Source organism: Neophocaena asiaeorientalis, unplaced genomic scaffold (genome assembly GCF_003031525.2).
Source record: "Neophocaena asiaeorientalis asiaeorientalis breed wild unplaced genomic scaffold, Neophocaena_asiaeorientalis_V1.1 scaffold78, whole genome shotgun sequence".
In the NCBI taxonomy this organism is placed as follows: Eukaryota; Metazoa; Chordata; class Mammalia; order Artiodactyla; family Phocoenidae; genus Neophocaena; species Neophocaena asiaeorientalis.
Window position 1 is genome coordinate 3,035,987 of NW_020175018.1, and position 18,840 is coordinate 3,054,826.

General features: G+C 46.0%; 1 protein-coding gene across 1 annotated transcript in view; it reads right to left on the reverse strand.

The window, feature by feature from the left end:
* ASTN2 (astrotactin 2) overlaps positions 1 to 18,840 on the reverse strand; it is a 614,159-nt gene that overhangs the window by 42,196 nt on the left and 553,123 nt on the right. Inside the window, exon 17 of the mRNA XM_024762620.1 lies at positions 13,546 to 13,687. Within this exon, the coding sequence (XP_024618388.1) occupies positions 13,546 to 13,687 (142 nt within the window). The remainder of the gene's footprint in view (positions 1 to 13,545; positions 13,688 to 18,840) is intronic.

Sequence of the window (18,840 nt, forward strand, 5' to 3'; positions counted from 1 at the left end):
AAAAAAAAAAAAAAAAAAAAAAAAAAGGAGAGCAGGCATCTCGTTATGTCAAGTGTTTGGGCAAAATGATACCAAAATTGCCACATCATGTCCAGAGGCGCCTGGAAGATGCTCAGAGAGAACAGAGACGTGTAAGCAACTTCACAGAGGGCAGGACAATTAGCCAATCATGATTGTCTTTCATGGTCATCCCTGATGAAGGCCTACTAAAGGAACGTCTTGTATGTACTTGATATTAAGCACCTACTGTGTGCTGTGCCTGCTATGCCTGGGAGCTTTGCATGTGTTAACTACTCTATATTTGTATCACAGCAAAACTCTAATGTAGGGAGTACCAATACGCTCACCTTACAGATGTGGAAATTGAGACCCAGGAAAATAAGTATGTTGTACAGCCAGAAAGTGACTGAGATTTGAATTGACACTAGGACAGTCTAACTTAAAATCCTAGACTCTTAGCCTCTCAGATGCCCAAGATGATAGGGGGCGTGTGTGCTCCGGTCTAGGACCAGAGAGCAGCAGCTGGTCTATAGTGGAATCTAGAGCCCTGGTCCAGCCCAGCTCTGATGTTGGTTCTCTGAGTGACCAAGGGCAGGCCCTTGCCCTCCCTGACCTTCAGTTTCTTCTATAAAGAGAGAAGGATCAGGTCCATGATGTCTGAGTCCTCAAGCCCTATTGTGCTGTGATTCAAATGTGAAAGCAGAATGGGGTTGTTGGTACATGGGGGAATCTGTCCTTGGGGTAAAGGAGAATAAAGCAAAAGGAAAAATGCCAGAAATCTGGATTCTGTCTTGCCTCTGAGTTTCTACACATCATTCATGGTGATCTCCTGTAGTCTGTTAACACCTTTCCAGTGATGACCTCAAGACTGCTCATAGCAACAGCCTCCTTCACAGATGGAGGTGGGAGTTTAGAAATGGGTGGGTGGCGAGGGGAGGCCCTCAGCATGTGGTGTTGGACCCACAGCCAAGATAATGGGAGCAGGGAGAGGCCTGGCTTTGAGTGTGGGTCCATTCCTATTTCAGGAGTTCCTAGAGTCCTAAAAGGTCAGAGAAGGAAGGGACTTTGCCATCCAGTCTTCTCATTGTGATGAGGAAGAAACTGAGGTTCAGAAAGAGGAAGCTCTTTGCCCAAGGCCGCTGGTTGATGGGCAGTATAGCTGGGCACAGAGCCGAGTGTGGCTTGTGACCCCATCCTGGGAACTCCTCTCCACGCTGAGATGTCCCTGTGCTTTCCCCCTACCAAAGCACCCCCGAGGTAAAAGGTAGGGGGTCAAGGCCTGCTGGTAAGAGCCGTGGATTGAGTGTCAGGACCCCTGTGTGCTAATCCTGGTTCTGCTTTCACTGTGAAGCCTATGGGTCTCTCTGGGCCTCGGCTCCCTTATCTATATACTGAGAGAGTTAACTTAGAGATTTTAAATTAATAACCTGCAGACTAATTGTGACCTGCAAAATTGGTTTATATGACCAGTATTAAATTGGTTTCCAGCAAGTACTACTAAGAGATTTCATTTAAGCCTAGGTTTATGGCTGACGTTCTCACATAGTAATGATTAGCTGGAGCTAAGGATTCTCTGCTCCATTTCTAGTTTACCACTGTCCCCACTGCTCCCTGTTATCGAGCATCTGGTCACACTGACCCATTCATGGCACTTGCCAGTTCCTCCTTATAAAGCCCTGCCGAGGGTTTGTTCCATCTCCCTCAGCTTCCTGCTCCCCAAGCATGGGGCTTACCACCCCCTGAGATTACCAGCCCACTGAAGGCCAGCCCCGGAACGTTTCTTGACAGTGACCTGAAATTTGCCTTCCTCGCAGCCAATCACCTCATCCTGTTCCCCAGGGTCAGAGTGAGCACATCTGTGCCTCTGATACCTGTGTGGCTCTACAGAGGGCTGAAGACGATGGGCCATCCTCCCGGGTCCTCTCTTAACTTGAACAAACCGTCCAGGCCCCTGAAATGTTCTCCAGGGGCATCATTTCTAGGGCCCCTGCTGACCTGCTTCCTCTCCTCTGGACGCTGTTCAGATGTTTAGTCTTCCCCTTGCAAGCCAACTCTCCTTGCAGCCGTGAGGCTCGTTCATACCATCCTCCACTGAATCTTTGCCACGCTGCCCTTGGGGCTCCAACACGGCTGGCGAGGCCCTCACCTGCTCAGTAGTCCCAGCTCTCTTACCTCCCCTTGCCCTCCTGACTCCAGATCTACTCTCTGCCCCATCATGCTATCTCTCAGTTTCCAGGTTTCTCATAATCTATCCCCTGCCTGAAACCCCTGTATTAGTTTCCTGTAGCTGCCATAACATATTACCTAGTGGCTTAAAACAACAGAAACATATTATCTCACAGTGCTGGAGGCCAGGAGTCTGAAATCAAGGTGTCGGCAGGGCCAGGCTCCCCCTGGGGGCTCTTGGGAAGGATCCTTCCTTGCCTTTTCTGGCTTCTGAGGGCCCCAGGTGTTCTTTGACTTGTGGTAGCATAACTCTAATCCCCACCTTTATCTTCACGTGGCCTTCTTCTGTGTGTCTTTTCCTCTTAGAGTGACACCAGCCACTATATTATATTGGACTTAGGAACCAACCTAGTTACAGTTAAATCTCATCTTGATCCTTAGTTCATTACATTTTCAAAGACTCTATTTCCAAGTAAGGTCACATTCTGAGGTTTCAGGTAGTCATGAATTCTGGGGGGATGCTATTCAACCCAGGGCAACACCTCCTCTTACTTCTGCAGGAAGACTTCACAGCAGGTCTGCAAAATGGCCCTGCACTAGACTCGTCTGGGTTAGCGACCCTTCCTTGATATTTCCACAGCCCCCGGTCTTTCCCATCAGAGCATGACGTGAAGCATCGTCGAGCTAGTCTCCTCTGCCTCCCCACCATGACTCTGAGCTCCACGAGGGCACAGACTTTGTTTGGCTTGGTTAGTTCTGAATCCCAGGTGACTAGCTTAGTATAAGGCACATTGTGGATACCCAACATATATGTCCTTTTCCTGAGTGCTCAGCACAGACACCAGTTGTTAAGAAGAGGAAAAGCTGTTTCCGGATGTTTCCAGAACTGAGCTGAGCCCATGCTGCTCCACTTCTACCTGGCACATGCCCTACGCAGGGCACCACTCACTGGATCCCCAATGTGTGAGGACCTCGCCTTTACTTGCACCAAATGGCCTCACTGTCTCTCAACTCAACGCAGCCTGTTCTCCACACCCCAGTCAGGGTTGTCACCAAAAACACAGGTGTAAATACAGCCTGGGCCTGCTCAACAGCTTTTTTTGGTTCCCCACTGCCTGCAGGACCAAGTTCAGCTCCTATGCCTGGCATTCAAGGCCTAGTTCCCCAGCACGGCCTCAGGTCCCATCTCTCCACCCTCCACGAGTTTGCACAAGCAGTCTGTGCCCTGTCCCTCTAGAAGCCTGGCTGGCGTCCCATTCCTGGATGAAATCCTGATGCAGCTTGAGGAAAGAACAGCCTGCCTGAGAGTCCCCAGCAGGTTTTAGGAGCCTCACTGTCTGTCGGCTGAAAAACAGCGTTATTTTTCCTCTACGAGTCTCTCTTGGCTTGGGACTCACGGCTGTATTTGCTTCTGGCTTGAGGACAGCTCTTTCCCTCTCTGGGGCCCCAACTGAACACTTTGGAGAGGTTAGTGTGACCTGACGCTAGATGGAATTGAGTCTTGAGTAGCTAGGCTGCCCCCCCTCACCCCACCCCCTGACCAATAGGACAGGGCACCACAGCCAGAGAAAGTTCACATTCCATCTGGGTTATGGGACATCAGAGGCGCCCGGCCCCTGCTGAGCTCTGGGACCCTTGGCCACACCCAACTGGCTGTTCACCCCAGTGTCATATAACAGGTCCAGACCTTTGTTCCTAGGCTGTGGTAGGAGGGGTGGAGCGGGTAGATAACGCACAGGAACATGGAAGAAGAGAGATCATGGGACCAAGCAAGAGAGACTAAGGAGTGATAAGAAAAGGAGAAAGAGGCAGGATGTACAGATACAGAGAGAGCAAGTATAAGAGAAGGAGACACCGACACAAAAGACTGAGACAGACAGACAGACGAGAAGTCAGAGTGCTGAGAGAGAGGCAGCATCCCTGCTCAGAGCAGAGAGAGAGCAAGGATGGGACAGGAAGAAAGAGAGGGAAAGAGGAGTCAGAGACAATCAGAAATGGACAAAAAGGGGCGGCGAGGGTTGGGGGAGAGGAGAGATGTTAGAAAAACAGGAGAGGACTCAGGGAGAGAGGAAGGGAGAGAGGAAGGGGGGGGGGGGAAGAGGAAGGAAGGAAGGGGGGGAGAGAGGGTTGAAGAGAAAAAAAGGACTGAGAGAGTTTCACAGTGGGGAGAAAAAGCCAGTAAAGAGCAAGGCAGGAATTGTCAGGCCTGTCCTGGCTTCTTTCCCTTCTGTGTCCTGGATCAACCTTGGGCCTCAGCCTCAGCTCTCAGAGGCTACAGCCCAGGCCCCGGTCAGCATGGAAGGCTTCCTCTGTGCATATCTCCTTCCTCCCAGGAGCTGAAAGTCCCCTGAGAAGCTGGCCCGGTCACGCTGGGACTTGGCTCAAGAGGCCCACTGCATAGACAGGGTCACTGAAGCTGGAAGAGGGAAGAAGCATGGAGCCTTAAGCTGAATGAAACTCTTCCGCCCGGACAGGGGAGAAGAGGAAGGAAGGAAGGGAGGGAGAGAGGGTTGAAGAGAAAAAAAGGACTGAGAGAGTTTCACAGTGGGGAGAAAAAGCCAGTAAAGAGCAAGGCAGGAATTGTCAGGCCTGTCCTGGCTTCTTTCCCTTCTGTGTCCTGGATCAACCTTGGGCCTCAGCCTCAGCTCTCAGAGGCTACAGCCCAGGCCCCGGTCAGCATGGAAGGCTTCCTCTGTGCATATCTCCTTCCTCCCAGGAGCTGAAAGTCCCCTGAGAAGCTGGCCCGGTCACGCTGGGACTTGGCTCAAGAGGCCCACTGCATAGACAGGGTCACTGAAGCTGGAAGAGGGAAGAAGCATGGAGCCTTAAGCTGAATGAAACTCTTCCGCCCGGACTCCAACCCTTCCCTCTCTGATTGCCAGGGCTTGGAGTCCAAATCCTTGCCTCCATTATCTCCTGAGATACACAGCCTCCGAATTCACCTGAATTCATGAAACATTCTTCGGGATGGCCCCATTCGATCCCTCTTCTACAAAGGGAGAAACGCAGGCCTCCAAAATGGAAACTCCTTGTCCAAGGCTTCATAGCTGCTTAGGGCCAGACGCAGGATGACCCTCCAGCTCTCGCCTCCCTTCATCTGGGCAAGCATTCATAAACGCCAGACCTGAAGGGCTCCTGATGACTTTCATGCTTTTTCCAGTAAATTCTGTGCTGATTCTTGGCACAAAGAGAGGAAATGAAGAGGGTAGGGTAGGAATGTAAATAAAAGGAAACTTTGGGATTCCATCTAATATGTAATTATAGTATCCATGGCGGTGGCCCTGGCTGCTTCTTCGATGTGCTGCCCTGGCTGTGCCCGGGAAGGGGGTGGGGGTGGGGTTCCTGGAGGTGATGGGGGGCCCAGCAATGCTCCATCCAAGGTGTCAAGCCCCCTGGGCTTTTGGAATAGTATTTTGGGGCAGGGAGCCTGGACTTGTTTGCAGAAACACATGGCAGCCTGGGGACGTTGGGAAACAACCCAGCAGATGAGAGCTGGAGATACTGGGTATCTCAAGAATGGCATTGGGAGTACATTCCTAGGAAGAGCAGGGGTCCTTGTGCAGACTCAGGGCTCAACTGTTTACGTGGCATCACCAGGGTTGCAGAGGCAGGGAGAAGTCTGGAGTTCAGTGGGAGTCATGTAGCTTTTGGTGTCAGGACTCAAAATCTGTTTTCCATAGTGTTTCCAGCTCATCTGAGTATGGATCTCTGCACAAAAGATCCCTTTAAACAGCTTCCACCCCTGAACCTTGCTACTTCTACATGTCCAATTCTTCTCATAAACTAGTGTGGTAATTTCAAGTTCAAGCTCTGGAAATAAATTGGCTGAATTCAAATTGTATCTTCTCCATTTACTAGCCTTGAGGCTCTGGTCAACTTATCTAACCTCTCTGTGCCTTAACAGCCTAATCTGTTGGACAAGAATAACAGTCACTGCCTTAGAGAGTTGTTTTCAGGATTAAATTCAGTAAGGTTTAAGATAGGTAGATAGATGGATAGATAGGTAGATAGATAGATACAGAGACATAGAAACCTAGAGATAGATGTAGAGATATGGTACCAGACCACAGCCGGACACACAGTGGCTGTCTCCTGAATATTTGGTGAGAAAGTGAGTTAGAGATGGTGAGTGAGTGAAGGGGAGAAGTCAGTATCTCCAGATTTCTGCATTGACTTCGAAATTTGTTCAAATCATTCAACAACGATTTACTGGATTCTTTACTGGCATCAGACACTGTTCTAGGCACCAGGAATACAGGATGACAAAGGCCGACATAGACCCTGCTCTATGCAGCTGACGGTCTGGTGTGAAAAGACAGACAACAAACCAATAAATCAGATACTGAATCACTACAGCTTTAGTAAGTGCCATGGCTTTATGCGTCTGTGTGTATAGCAGGTGTTATCTGTTGTAGATAATGTGGTCAAAGAAGGGCTTTCTAAGGAAATGACATTTAATCCTAGACCTGAAGGAGAGTAAGGTACTGATCATGGGAAGAGCCAGGAGAAGGCTATCCTGGGGAAAGAACAGTAGAAGCAAAGACCTTATGGAAGGTACATTCTAATACATTCTAGCAAGTGTGCCTAGGGAGTGATGAATAAAAGGAATCAGTGCCAGATGAAGGATTGACTTGCTCTCCCCACTGGAATGCTGAGAACACAGTGGCCAACAGTGGCAACCCCAGGCACGATGCTTAGGTAAAGTATATAATCACAAAGAGTAATAACAGTGGTTATCCTTCCCCCTCTCATCATTTATTAAGTACTGACAATGAGCTAGACGCTCTCTTGTGCTCTTTACATGTTTCAGTTCATCGAATCCCCACAAACCTATGAAATAGGTCCTGTCATGATTCCATTTTAAAGATGACAAAATTGAAACTCAGAGAGATTAAGAAATTTGCCCAAGGCCACACAGCACAGGTATTGGAGCCAAGGTAAAAACTCACCTCTGTCTGATTTCAAAGGCCTAACTTAAAAATATGTATATTGTGGTGGGGTGTGGGAAGGGATGTGGATTCAAAATATCTATTGCCCGTCCCTTGGCTGCTTTTTTTGACAGAGTGATCATAACGTTTCATGTTCACACAATCTTAGGACAAATTCAAAGCCCTTTCTCATATACTATCGAGTTTAATCTTTGCAAAAACTTGGGGAGGTATAATTAATTATCTCCAGTTCATGGATGAATTAATAAGCTCCATTTTACAGATGAGAAAGATGAGGTGTGAAGTTCCTTTCCTGAGGATCAGGGTCTTCTTGTCCCCAAAGTTCTTTCCATTGCAAACATTTGCTTGCAGTTAGAAGGCCCTCTTCCACTATTCTTACCAGGTACTTCTGACAACTCCCCATGTGTGAGTGGACACGGGCAGGGACAGCATGTGGGGGAAGGGAAGGGTGGGTCAGCTTGGGTATGACTCTCAGCTCTATCTCTTTTTATCATGTGACTCTGGGCAAAATGTTTACTTCTTGAAGTCTCAGTTTTTCCCTCTGTGAAATGAAACATGAAGATGATGGTGATACCAGATCCACAGGGTTACGGCGAGGATGAAGTGAGAGAGCACGTGTAACATCCTTAAAGCACTGCTCCTGACACATAGTGAGTACTCAATAAATTAGTATCACCACTACACTCCCGGGATCCAGAAAGTACTGGGGCACCGAGAATCAGGACACTGGTCTGGAGTCTCCACCTCTACCTCAGTGTGCAAGTCACAGAGCTCACTGAGTTTAACTTTTCCATTTCACAGATGAGAACATCAAGGCCCGAGGAGCAGGAGGAACTGGGCCCAGGTCTCACTTGGAACAAGCGTGGGAACTGCTGTCTGACTCCTGACCTCAGGCTCTTCCCTCCTCCAGGGCCCTGGTTTTCCTTTTACTCCTCTCCTCCAACTCCAGCCACCCCTGATAAGAAGGAACATTTCCCCTGAGCCTCTGGTCCCACCGTGGATGTTGGCACGTGGTTGCAGGACGCAGGCTCCCTTGGCATTCCTTTCACAGAGCTGAGGCCAAGGAGGTGAGGGCAGGCCTGGAGCAAGCCTCTGCATGTGTGGGAATGAGCTCCCACCCCAGGAATTAGGCCTGGCTGCTGCTGTGTGTTTGCGCAGGACACTTTGGCAGTCATCCACGATCAGAGAAAGCAAGGCAGCCAAGACAAGACAGAGGCTAATTACCTTGGACAATAGGAAATTGGGGAGTGGCGACAAAAAGGGTGTCTAGGCCTCCAGCCAGGCAAGGGCAGGGATGGTGAGTGCCCAGCCTGGGCTGACCCTCCCACCTTGAGTGGAGATTCCTGCTCGGGGTTACCCTCGGACTCCAACAACCCAAAGGTGCAAGAGCTGGTCACACTGTCAGAACGTCTGGGGACCCTCTCCCTCTGCTGCTCTTTGTTTGTTTTCATTCAAAAGTAAAACAAATGAAACAAACAAGGACATTCAATTTAAACAGGCCCAAGTGCTGATGTTTCTGTTTTGTTACACCAGGGTGAGCTTAGGACGAGAGAATCAGCCTTGACTCTCACTCCTCCAATTGGTCTCAACTCTGCGGTGTTGTGTAAAATTACATGGATAGAGGGGCTGCAGAAGCAATTTGCCTTCCTAGGTGGGGTGCAGAGAGGGAGTGGGGATAAAGAGGGGCCTGATTCAGAGAGAGAGAAGGAGGAACCAAAACTCAAATAAGAAACAGGACAGAGAAACAGAAATTAAGAGATTAACAGATAGAAAGGCAAAAAAGGAATGATTGGAGAATGGCAGACAGACAAAGACAGTGAGCTATGCAGAGAGCACTCACACGAGAGAGGGAATAAAAGGAAACGGGAGGGCTTCCCTGGTGGCGCAGTGGTTGAGAGTCCGCCTGCCGATGCAGGGGACACGGGTTCGTGCCCCGGTCTGGGAAGATCCCACGTGCCGCGGAGCGGCTGGGCCCGTGAGCCATGGCCGCTGAGCCTGCGCGTCCAGAGCCTGTGCTCCGCAACAGGAGAGGCCACAACAGTGAGAGGCCCACGTACCACAAAAAAAAAAAAAAAGGAAAGGGGAGACGGACAGAGATGCAGAGAGGTATGGTAGGGTAAAACAAAGGTGAAGTTGTAAGAGCAAGAGCCCCGGAGGAGAAGAGAGAGAATGAGAAAAAAGTCCCATGGCAGAAGTATGCATTCCCAGAACTCTCAAGCTGGGGTGGATCTAACGCATCTTCATTTTGAAGATCCTGAACTTGTGAAACAAGGAGAGGATGTGAACATTCTGCCCAAGGTCCCAGAGGCAGAAGTGGCAGTAGTGGGATGTGAACCCAGACTTCCTGCCTGAGAGACAGCGCCTCCATGCCTGTGTCACCTGAATCCTTCCATCACACCTTCTGGCAGCATGGATGGAAGGTTTGGTGCCCAGCTGTGCTTAATTAAAACTCAGGGGTCTGGACCATGCTCTCTTTTCATCCTATTTCTCCCCAAATGATCCTGGGTACTCATTCTTTCCAGGGCTAGTGGGACCCCAACCTGCCTCACAGAGAATAGCTCTTCTGGGATTGTCCTTGGAAAAAAGAGACACTGAAAACCATCAACTGAGTCAAGGAGAATGAAACAGGAAGAAGCAAAAGTAACCAACATTTCCTGTAGACTTCCCGTATGCCATGCAATCTGAAAAACCCTGTTCGTGGAGTTTCTTACTTAATGCTCTTCCCTATAACTCTACGAGAATGGAAAGATTATCAGCCCCCCTTTCCCAGTGGGAGAAACTATTGCATAGAGCAGTGAAAAAATGACTTGTCCCAGGGCAGGTCGTGAGTACTCAGCAGAATCAGGATTTGCACCCAGCTCCGCTTGTCTCCAAAGCCTGCGCTCTTTCCACTGCCACACATGGCCTTTTTGGCCCAAGAAGAAGAAAACTAATTTTGGTAAGAAACAAGCAAGCAGAAAATGAAAACCCCCAAGAACTGACACTGGAACTATTTTAAAACTTGAGACTGAATCGGTCAGACTTCAGGGAAGGAGAGCCGCCAGTGGGATAAGAGACGGGTCCAAACAACACCCTGGCTCCTTGTCAGAGCGCCCAGATCCCAGGGCCATTAATAAAATCAATTTCAAAAATAAAATAAAGAAGTGTTCAGAGTTAGGGATGACAGGCTCATGACAAGCACATTTCCAAGACAGGAGAAGAAAGGATGTTCCTGCTTCACGAGGTGGGAAGGCGGTGTGTGTGTGTGTCTGTGTGTGTGTGTGTGTGTGTGTGTGTGTGTGTGTGTGTAAAAGAAGAGGCGAGGGAAAGCACTCATCACTTCTATCTAAAGGATGGCAGCTGATTTGTCAGCTCTAAGTGTTAATTGCTTTCGGGGTTCCATAAAACATTTCACTGCTTTCTACATAATGGGCCTGTAGGCTTCCAGCCTGGCTAACGCCAAGTCACCACAATGTCACCCAGAGACAGGGTTACTACTTGTGTCTCAGCAGATAGGAATCACCTGCCAGGGCTCAGTCCCTCTCTGCTAGATGCTATCTCTCCCAGCAGCTGGAGAATGGAGGCGGAGGGAGTTGAAATTAATTATTACTACAGCAAGGGCAACAAGAGCAACGATGGTAACAGCTAACACTTCTCACTCTCCTGCTGGGGGCTTGTGACAAAGTGAAGAACTTCTGTGCATTACGAGCTCATCAAACCTCTTGGGGTCCCAGTGAGCCAGACACCGTATTACCTACATCTTCACAAAGGAGGAAGCGGAGTCTGGAAGGTTGAGAAGCTCACTCAGTGCCAAGCTGATAAAGCACAGGGTGGAGATCTGAACCCAGCTCTGTATGCCTCCAGTGCAGTCTATGCCCTCAGTGAGGGACAGAAGATCCAGAAACCAGCCATAGGCAGTCTTGCAAAAATGCTGTTTTCTGTACACGATCATAGTCTTTAGGGTTGGAGCGGATCATACAGCTCATAATCTAGTCACATACTCGTGTTTCATAGATGCAGTGACCCTAAAGCCCAAGGGGTTGGTGTCAGAGCTTACTGACTGAGAGGCTATAGACTCTCGCTCCCAAGATCTAAATACCAAATCATTACTGAAGGCCTGAGGTAAATGCTATCGCCTCTGTGAAGTTTGCCCACATGTCCCACTGGAAGACACCTGATAGCATGTTGTACTTTTGGGATTTCATCCCTACAGCTCTCACCGTCCCCAACTGAGTTTGCCCTTCTGAATGAAATAAAACCTGGGCCCTAACATCTATGAGATAGATAGTCAGTGGCAAAGCCAGAGTCAGAAGCCCTGATTTCCATCTTACGGTGATATTCCTGAGTTTGGTACGTGAACGCATTGGGTGTTACCAATGAGCCTCAATATGTCACATGTTCAAAAGAGCCCCGTGGTCTTCAGAAAAGCCATGGTCTTCCAGAGGAAGTGGGGATAGGATGTGTTTTGGAGGGGAGGGAGATTTACAGATGGTGAAGGGGCTAACATTTACTGAGCACATACTTAGATACTACGCTAGGTTTCTCCTGGTTTAATTCTCATGCAACTCTGCAACCTGGGTTTTATTATTTCTCTTTTACGGAGGCTCATAGAGGTAAAGCGACTTATCTAAGGCTACACAACTAAATATGTCATAACCAGATTTGAATCCACAGTCTGTGGTCTTCCATACTACCATTAAGTTATAAGTTAGTTACCTGAGGATAGAAACTTTGTCTTAGGCACATTTATACTTGCATTCTAGCACAGTACCAAGACATAGGAAAATTCAGACAATGTCTGCTGAATAAGTAAATGAGTTACAAATGAGTAAATAAAAATGTGAATGAATGAAAGAATTGAGGAATAAATAAGTGAATGAATGATGGAGTATATGAGTGAATAAATAGATGAATGGGATGGATGGATGGATGGATGGATGGATGGATGGATGGAGAGATGGATAAATGGCTGGATAGATGGATGGATAAGTGAATGAATCAATGAATAAAAGAAAAAAAATGAATGAGTTGAATAATTAATTGGTCAACAATGCCTACCTTATACCCTGAGAAAACCATAATTCAAAAACAGTCATGTACCACAATGTTCATTGCAGCTCTATTTACAATAGCCAGGACATGGAAGCAACCTAAGTGTCCATCAACAGATGAATGGATAAAGAAGATGTAGCACATATATACAATGGCATATTACTCAGCCATAAAAAGAAACAAAATTGAGTTATTTGTAGTGAGGTGGATGGACCTAGAGTCTGTCATACAGAGTGAAGTAAGTCAGAAAGAGAAAAACAAATACCGTATGCTAACACATATATATGGAATCGAAAAAAAAAAATGGTTCTGAAGGACCCAGGGGCAGGACAGGAATAAAGACGCAGACATAGAGATGGACTTGAGGACACGGGGAGGGGGAAGGGTAAGCTGGGACAAAGTGAGAGAGTGGCATGGACATATACACACTACCAAATGTAAAATCGATAGCTAGTGGGAAGCAGCCTCGTAGCACAGGGAGATCAGCTCGGTGCTTTGTGTCCACCTAGGGGTGGGATAGGGAGGGTGGGAGGGAAGGAGACACAAGAGGGAGGATATATGGGGATATATGTACATGTATAGCTGATTCACTTTGTTATACAGCAGAAACTAACACACCATTGTAAAGCAATTATACTTCAGCAAAGATGTTAAAAAGAAAAAAAAAACAATGCCCACCTTGTCAACAACTGCAGCTTTCTAGATTAGTAAGGGAGGCGGCCTATGGTTTCATAATTAGAGAATGAAGAGAGCTGGTTGCTAGAACTGTATGTTATAGCTTATGATGGTTGCATCCGAATGTGGCAACACTCACTGAGGTGGGAAACAGAGAAAAAATGACTCCGTTTTCCCTCTGAGATGAACAGATGAGTCTCAGAATGACTTCCTTCGCATCTCCAGAAATTTGGATGCGATGACTCTAATCTACTCTGTGAAAGCGTGATGATGACACTATTACTAAGGGACTGGATGAATCTACTAATAAAAAAAATTATATGTGTATATACTACATATATGTAGACACTTCTGATATGCTAATCTAACATTTTTCAGAGGAAATATCACGGAACTGAGAAAAGAACACCAGGCAGGGACTCCTGTCACAGCCTTCCTTGCTAACTTGCCACTTTCCCTCTTTGGGCTGCAGATTCATCAGTAGGAGGGACGGTTTTAAGTTACTGGCCTCCCTGGACCCTTTATCACTAACCTTGTATGATTCTGTGACTCACTGTGGCCATACTTCTCCAATGGACACTTCTAAGTCTTAGCATATTAAGGTGCACACACAGACGGGCCTATAAAACACTAGGCTGGTCTGGACAGATGACTCGTGCCTTGCCTCCCAGACTTAAAATTGTCCTGTCTGCTTCACGCTCCCCACACACAAAGTATGTCTTACTTGTAGAGACCGTCGGGCTCCAGACACTTGAAGATGACGGAGTAGATACTGACTTCAGGGACCTCTCCATGGCTTCGACCAGCTGCTACACAAGATGTACCCAGGCCAGAGAGTAAGTCATCGGCAAAACTCAGGAATTCTCCTGGAGGGAGACAAAGAAAGATGAGCTCCCCAGCTCAGGCCTTGGTGAGCAGACATTCCTGCTATTGTCCAAACCCATCAAATGTCTGGATACCATTATTAAGAGGATTAATGGACAGAACAAGCACAGGATATGAAAATGACACAGATCAGTGTCTACTCCTGATGACTCGTTTTTAAATTTATGCCTGAATTTTCTCAACTGTGAAGTGGAGATACTAATACCTACCTTGATAAGATTGTAGCAGAGCTCAAATGAGGTAAATTACTCTGTAATAAAAATGCATGAAAATCCAACAGGAGGACAGGGCTTTCTGTCTAGAATAACTATTCTGGCCTTGTCACTGCCACTAACTTCCTCTTAACTCCTTAAGCAAGCCTCCTTGGAATTGCTGGTTCCTTCCTTGTACGATGAAGGAGTTGGACTAAGGATATAAAATAGGTCTCATGTCATACGGTCACTCTTACGCACTGGCACTGGATTCATGGAGTGTCATGTTGAGATGGACAGAGACTGGTCCGGCTAAGGGGGAAAGAGTTCCGTGACTGATTAGTGATGAAGGTCATGAGATAGGAAGGGACAATAGAAGAGAAAGTGCCCCGAACCCCATGATTTCTAAAAGTCAGTCTAGCCATTGGATTTTAGGAGGCTGCTGAAGTTTACTAGAAATAGGGCTCGTAAAGAAGACGAGATGAAGACTAGAAAGAATAACTGAACATCTGGGATCTTGGGATCTAGTCTTAGCTTTGTGAAGAATTTGCTGTATAGCTTTGGAGAACTAAATTCCCATCTCTGTACTCTAGTTTTCTCCTCTGTAGAGTGAAGGTGCTAGAGTCACTGTTAGGATTTCCGAAAAAATAAAATAACATAGATGTGCACAAAGATTAAGTTATGAGGATAAACACTGTGGTACTATTTAAACTAGCAAGAATTTTAAAACAACTAAATGTTCAATGATATCAAAACAGTAATATCAATTATAGTTCAATGATGCAATGGAATATTTTATAGCCATTATAATAACATTGTGGAAAAATATGAAGTTATTTGAAAGGATATTCATGGCATAGTAAGTTTAAAAAGATAGGTTACACTATTACAGAATAATTTTTGGTGGACATTTTATACATTTATCTATCTAGAAAAAGAAGGGATAAAATACAGTAAATGAATAGCAGTGGCTTTGTCTGGAAAGTTAGATAATGGGTATTTTTTTCTCTCTTATTTTTGCTTATCTCTCGTTTTAAAATTATCTACAAGGAACATGTATTGCTTTTGTAACAAGAAAATCAATAAAAATTACTTAAAAATAAAGTAAATGAGCCAGACGAAGTGGCCTCTAAGTTCCCTTCCAGTTCTAAAACAGGATGATTTTAGAGGCACGTGAGGTATTGCATACCACACGATATGAAATGATATCAGGCCGCCCAACTGTTGACTTCTTGTTCTTCTTCATGCCTGATATGGAGGGCCTTGTAGTCTCTCCTCGCTTAGATTCTCGGTAATAAACAAGAGGAGGACAGCTGTTAACTATCTTCTCTCTACTTGGGATTAAGGACAATCCAACGTGATGGTACCATCATGAAACCATAATGCTGGCCAAGGGTCTGAGAAGACACGGTGCTTCTCTACCAGGGAGTTGAGGGGACAGAATTTACAGATCACTTCCTTTTGGTCTCGTGAAGAAGAATTTCATCCTTCACTCACAAGGGAACCATGTGACACGTGTCTGACTGAACTGTCTAGATGGCCCTGGGATTCAGACGGACAAGAGCTCTAAAACGTATTTGTCCCTATGGTCCAACAAAGCAGATCTGATGAGGAGTGTTTTTTGTTTTCTGCTTTTTACAAAGACAGTTCATAGATTCGATATGTAGATGCCAGAACAAGTGTCTGAATCAGGCTAATGTCAGTGACATACAAGTTCAGCTGCTATTGCCAGGCAGACTTGGGACTGAATTTGAGTTCTACCATTTATCACAGGTCCCTGAACTTCTCAAGTCTCAGTTTTCCTTTCTGTAGCAAGGGGTCAATGACTCTTTTATGGGTCTGGAATCTAGAAAGAAAGGCTGAGTCCAGGAAGAAAGTCTGTCTAGAATCAGAGGTTTTGCTATTAAAAAATGAAGAGGTAAATTTAACACTTCTTTTATCTCAAATTTTGGCATCCCTATTTCTTCTATAGGTCTCTTATGTCAAGCTTCTTCCATAGTAAAATCATAAACCAACAATGTCTTCCAATAGGTGTCAAAGCAGAATAATGTATGGGGTGAAAAATAAAGGAGAAAAAAACATGGAACTATTCACTGGATGGAGTGAGGGCTTTGTTTCTCTTGGTTTTTCACGATTCCATGTCTGGCTGCTTGCATTTGTTTTCTTTGAGCTTGGATACATGTCTGTCTGCTTCTCAGTTTGTTTCCAGATAGCCATTGAAAGAGTTGGCCTTTCGTGAGGGAATTCAGTATGCCTGTGGCCTGTATTAATTAACTGTCTTCAAGCCGAAAGATGGTTGACATTCATTTTCAAATGGACAGTTTTCCAGATATTTCCATGCATTTCAGAATAATTTAGACCATGGATAAAAGCCCCATAAATACATCTGGTCAGTAAGACCGGCACACAGTTCTAAGGTTTACAGGTTTAGTTCAAGTGAAGAAACTGGATAATGTGGAGTATATAAATAGTCCTATAAGCACATTATAAGGATACTTAGTGTCCAATTCTGTTTGGGGCTATATATACATAATAACCTTCAAATGAAAAGAGTTAATATGAAGGAAACTGATATCTTAGTGCCAACTTTTGTTTTTCCCATTTAATCCTCACAACATTCAATCTTACTGAGTTAAATGTTAGTATCTCTGTTATAAAGCTGAAGTTAAGCTCACAAATTTAGGAAGAGACAGAGCTGAGATTTGAACCCATATCATCCTAATTCCAAAGCCATACCTTTTCTTTTATGTTATGCTGCCTCCTAGAGAATGTTTAAAAACAAAAAAACACGACAGTGTTAGGAAGGGAACTTTCACAATTCTTTTCAGTTTGAGATTGAATTCATGCCACTCTCTTAGCTCTACGGGCTTGGGAAATGAAACAATAAAAGGCCTTCTACAGCTTGTAATCTGACAACAGGAAGGGTTGTTAAATACAGACCCATAAAGTGAATTGTAAGATTGCTTGTTTTGGCACTCTATTCCAGAAGGTTTAAATGCAAGCTAGAAGGGGACAGGTGAATGCAGCGACCCTCACTGTCCTTCCTTTCCCAGTGGAGGGGCAACTAAGAAAGGCCTGGGGGCGTCTCCATGTACAAAGGTGAACCAGTGCGATTCAACACATGTATTGTGGTTCCACAGTATACCATGTTCCACGTCTGGAAGCATTATAATTGAATGAACAGTAATAAAGTGTAGTGGTTAAGAGGTTGGGCCCTGCATTTACACTGTGTAGAATTAAATCCTGGTACATCCCCACTTACAGCTTGCTTTGAACAGGTTCCTTGACACTCTACATCTATTTTACCATATGTTAAGTGGGTATAATCATGCTGTCTAATGTATATTGTTTACAAATAATAACCATTTGTAATTATTAGTACAATGTCTGGTATACAGTAAGAGCTCAAAAAACATTCCAGCTATCATTACTGTTCTTGTTATTATTGTGTCATCAGAACAGAGGAGATATAAGGACCCTTAGAGGTTATTTTTATCCAAATGGCTCCTTTTCCAGGTGATGAAACCAAAGCCCAGATAAAGAAAGTGGCATGTCTGTGGCCATACACAATGTGGGAGGTAGACTTGGAACAAAACTTGGTCTCTTAACTCCTATGGCCTGTGAGATAATTCATATCAGCCAGCGCATTGAGATAAAATCACTGAGAACTGAAGAGCTTCCAAAGCTGCCCCAGGAGGCTGTGCTCCTCAATTTGTGACCAACTTTATTCAACACGAATGTGAGCTTTATTTACTGGGCATTTACTATGTGCCGGGCACTGTGTGTACATGGTACACAGCTCCACCCTCTAAGCCATCTTCTTAAACTTGAAATCTCTGAGAAATATAGAATGCCCAGGAGAGACAGAAGATGTTCAACAGGTCTCACACATGCAATAAATTCTAACAGTGGCTTGAGAATTAGAATATTTAGAACTCTGGGGATAAGAAGAAATGGCAGATATGGTGGGTGCTGAAGTCTGTCTCCTCTATACCTATACTAACCTTCAACCAGATCAACTCCAGTTTGATCTACTTTATATACTAATGATCCATGTTTTATTTAGGTTGAAAATAAAAACCGTTTTAAAAACCTCGGCTTAAAGGTTTTATTGCTTGGGCTTCCCTGGTGGCGCAGTGGTTCAGAGTCCGCCTGCCGATGCAGGGGACACGGGTTCGTGCCCCGGTCCGGGAGGATCCCACATGCCGCGGACCGGCTGGGCCCGTGAGCCATGGCCGCTGAGCCTGCGCGTCCAGAGCCTGCGCTCCGCAACGGGAAAGGTCATGGTAGTGAGAGGACTGCGTACCGCAAAAAAAAAAAAAGTTTAATTGCTTAAAATATTTGAATCCTAAAACTCTGCCACATTCCCTGATAGAAATATAGAGGCTCAGGAATGTTACACCCTCATTCAAGGCTTCGAAGCTACTCCCAGGCAGAGGCCAGAACCCAAATCCAGCTCGTCTGCCTCTGAGCGCCATGTGCCTTCCACTAGGACACTCTGCCCCGGCCACTTTTGTCCCCTCCTCTCTAGGAAGTCGTTATGGCCACATGGCAGAACCCTCCTGGACCCAGGCTGCTACTGCCGCCTTGCCCATGCCTGTCCAAGACTCTAACATTCTTTTTCTGTTTTTCTTTCCTTGAAAATAGATAGGGAGTTGGGAGTCGCTGTACAGGAATGCGCCTGTTCCCCATTATGGCTCTTCTGGGGCTGTAACCCGAGTGGGCTTGGGCCAGACCCTCACACACATTTCTTTATCCACTCAGACTCCAGCCTTGCTCTCATTACCATCCACAGAAAAGGTCAATCACAATTCTGCTGAAGCTACAGAACCAACCCAACAAAGCACAGAGCGATTTTTCTACAGGCCCCACCCCCTGCCTCAATTCTCTCTCTCCCTCCTTGTTTTCCCTCTCCTTCTCCTCTCTCTCCTTTTCCTCTCTCG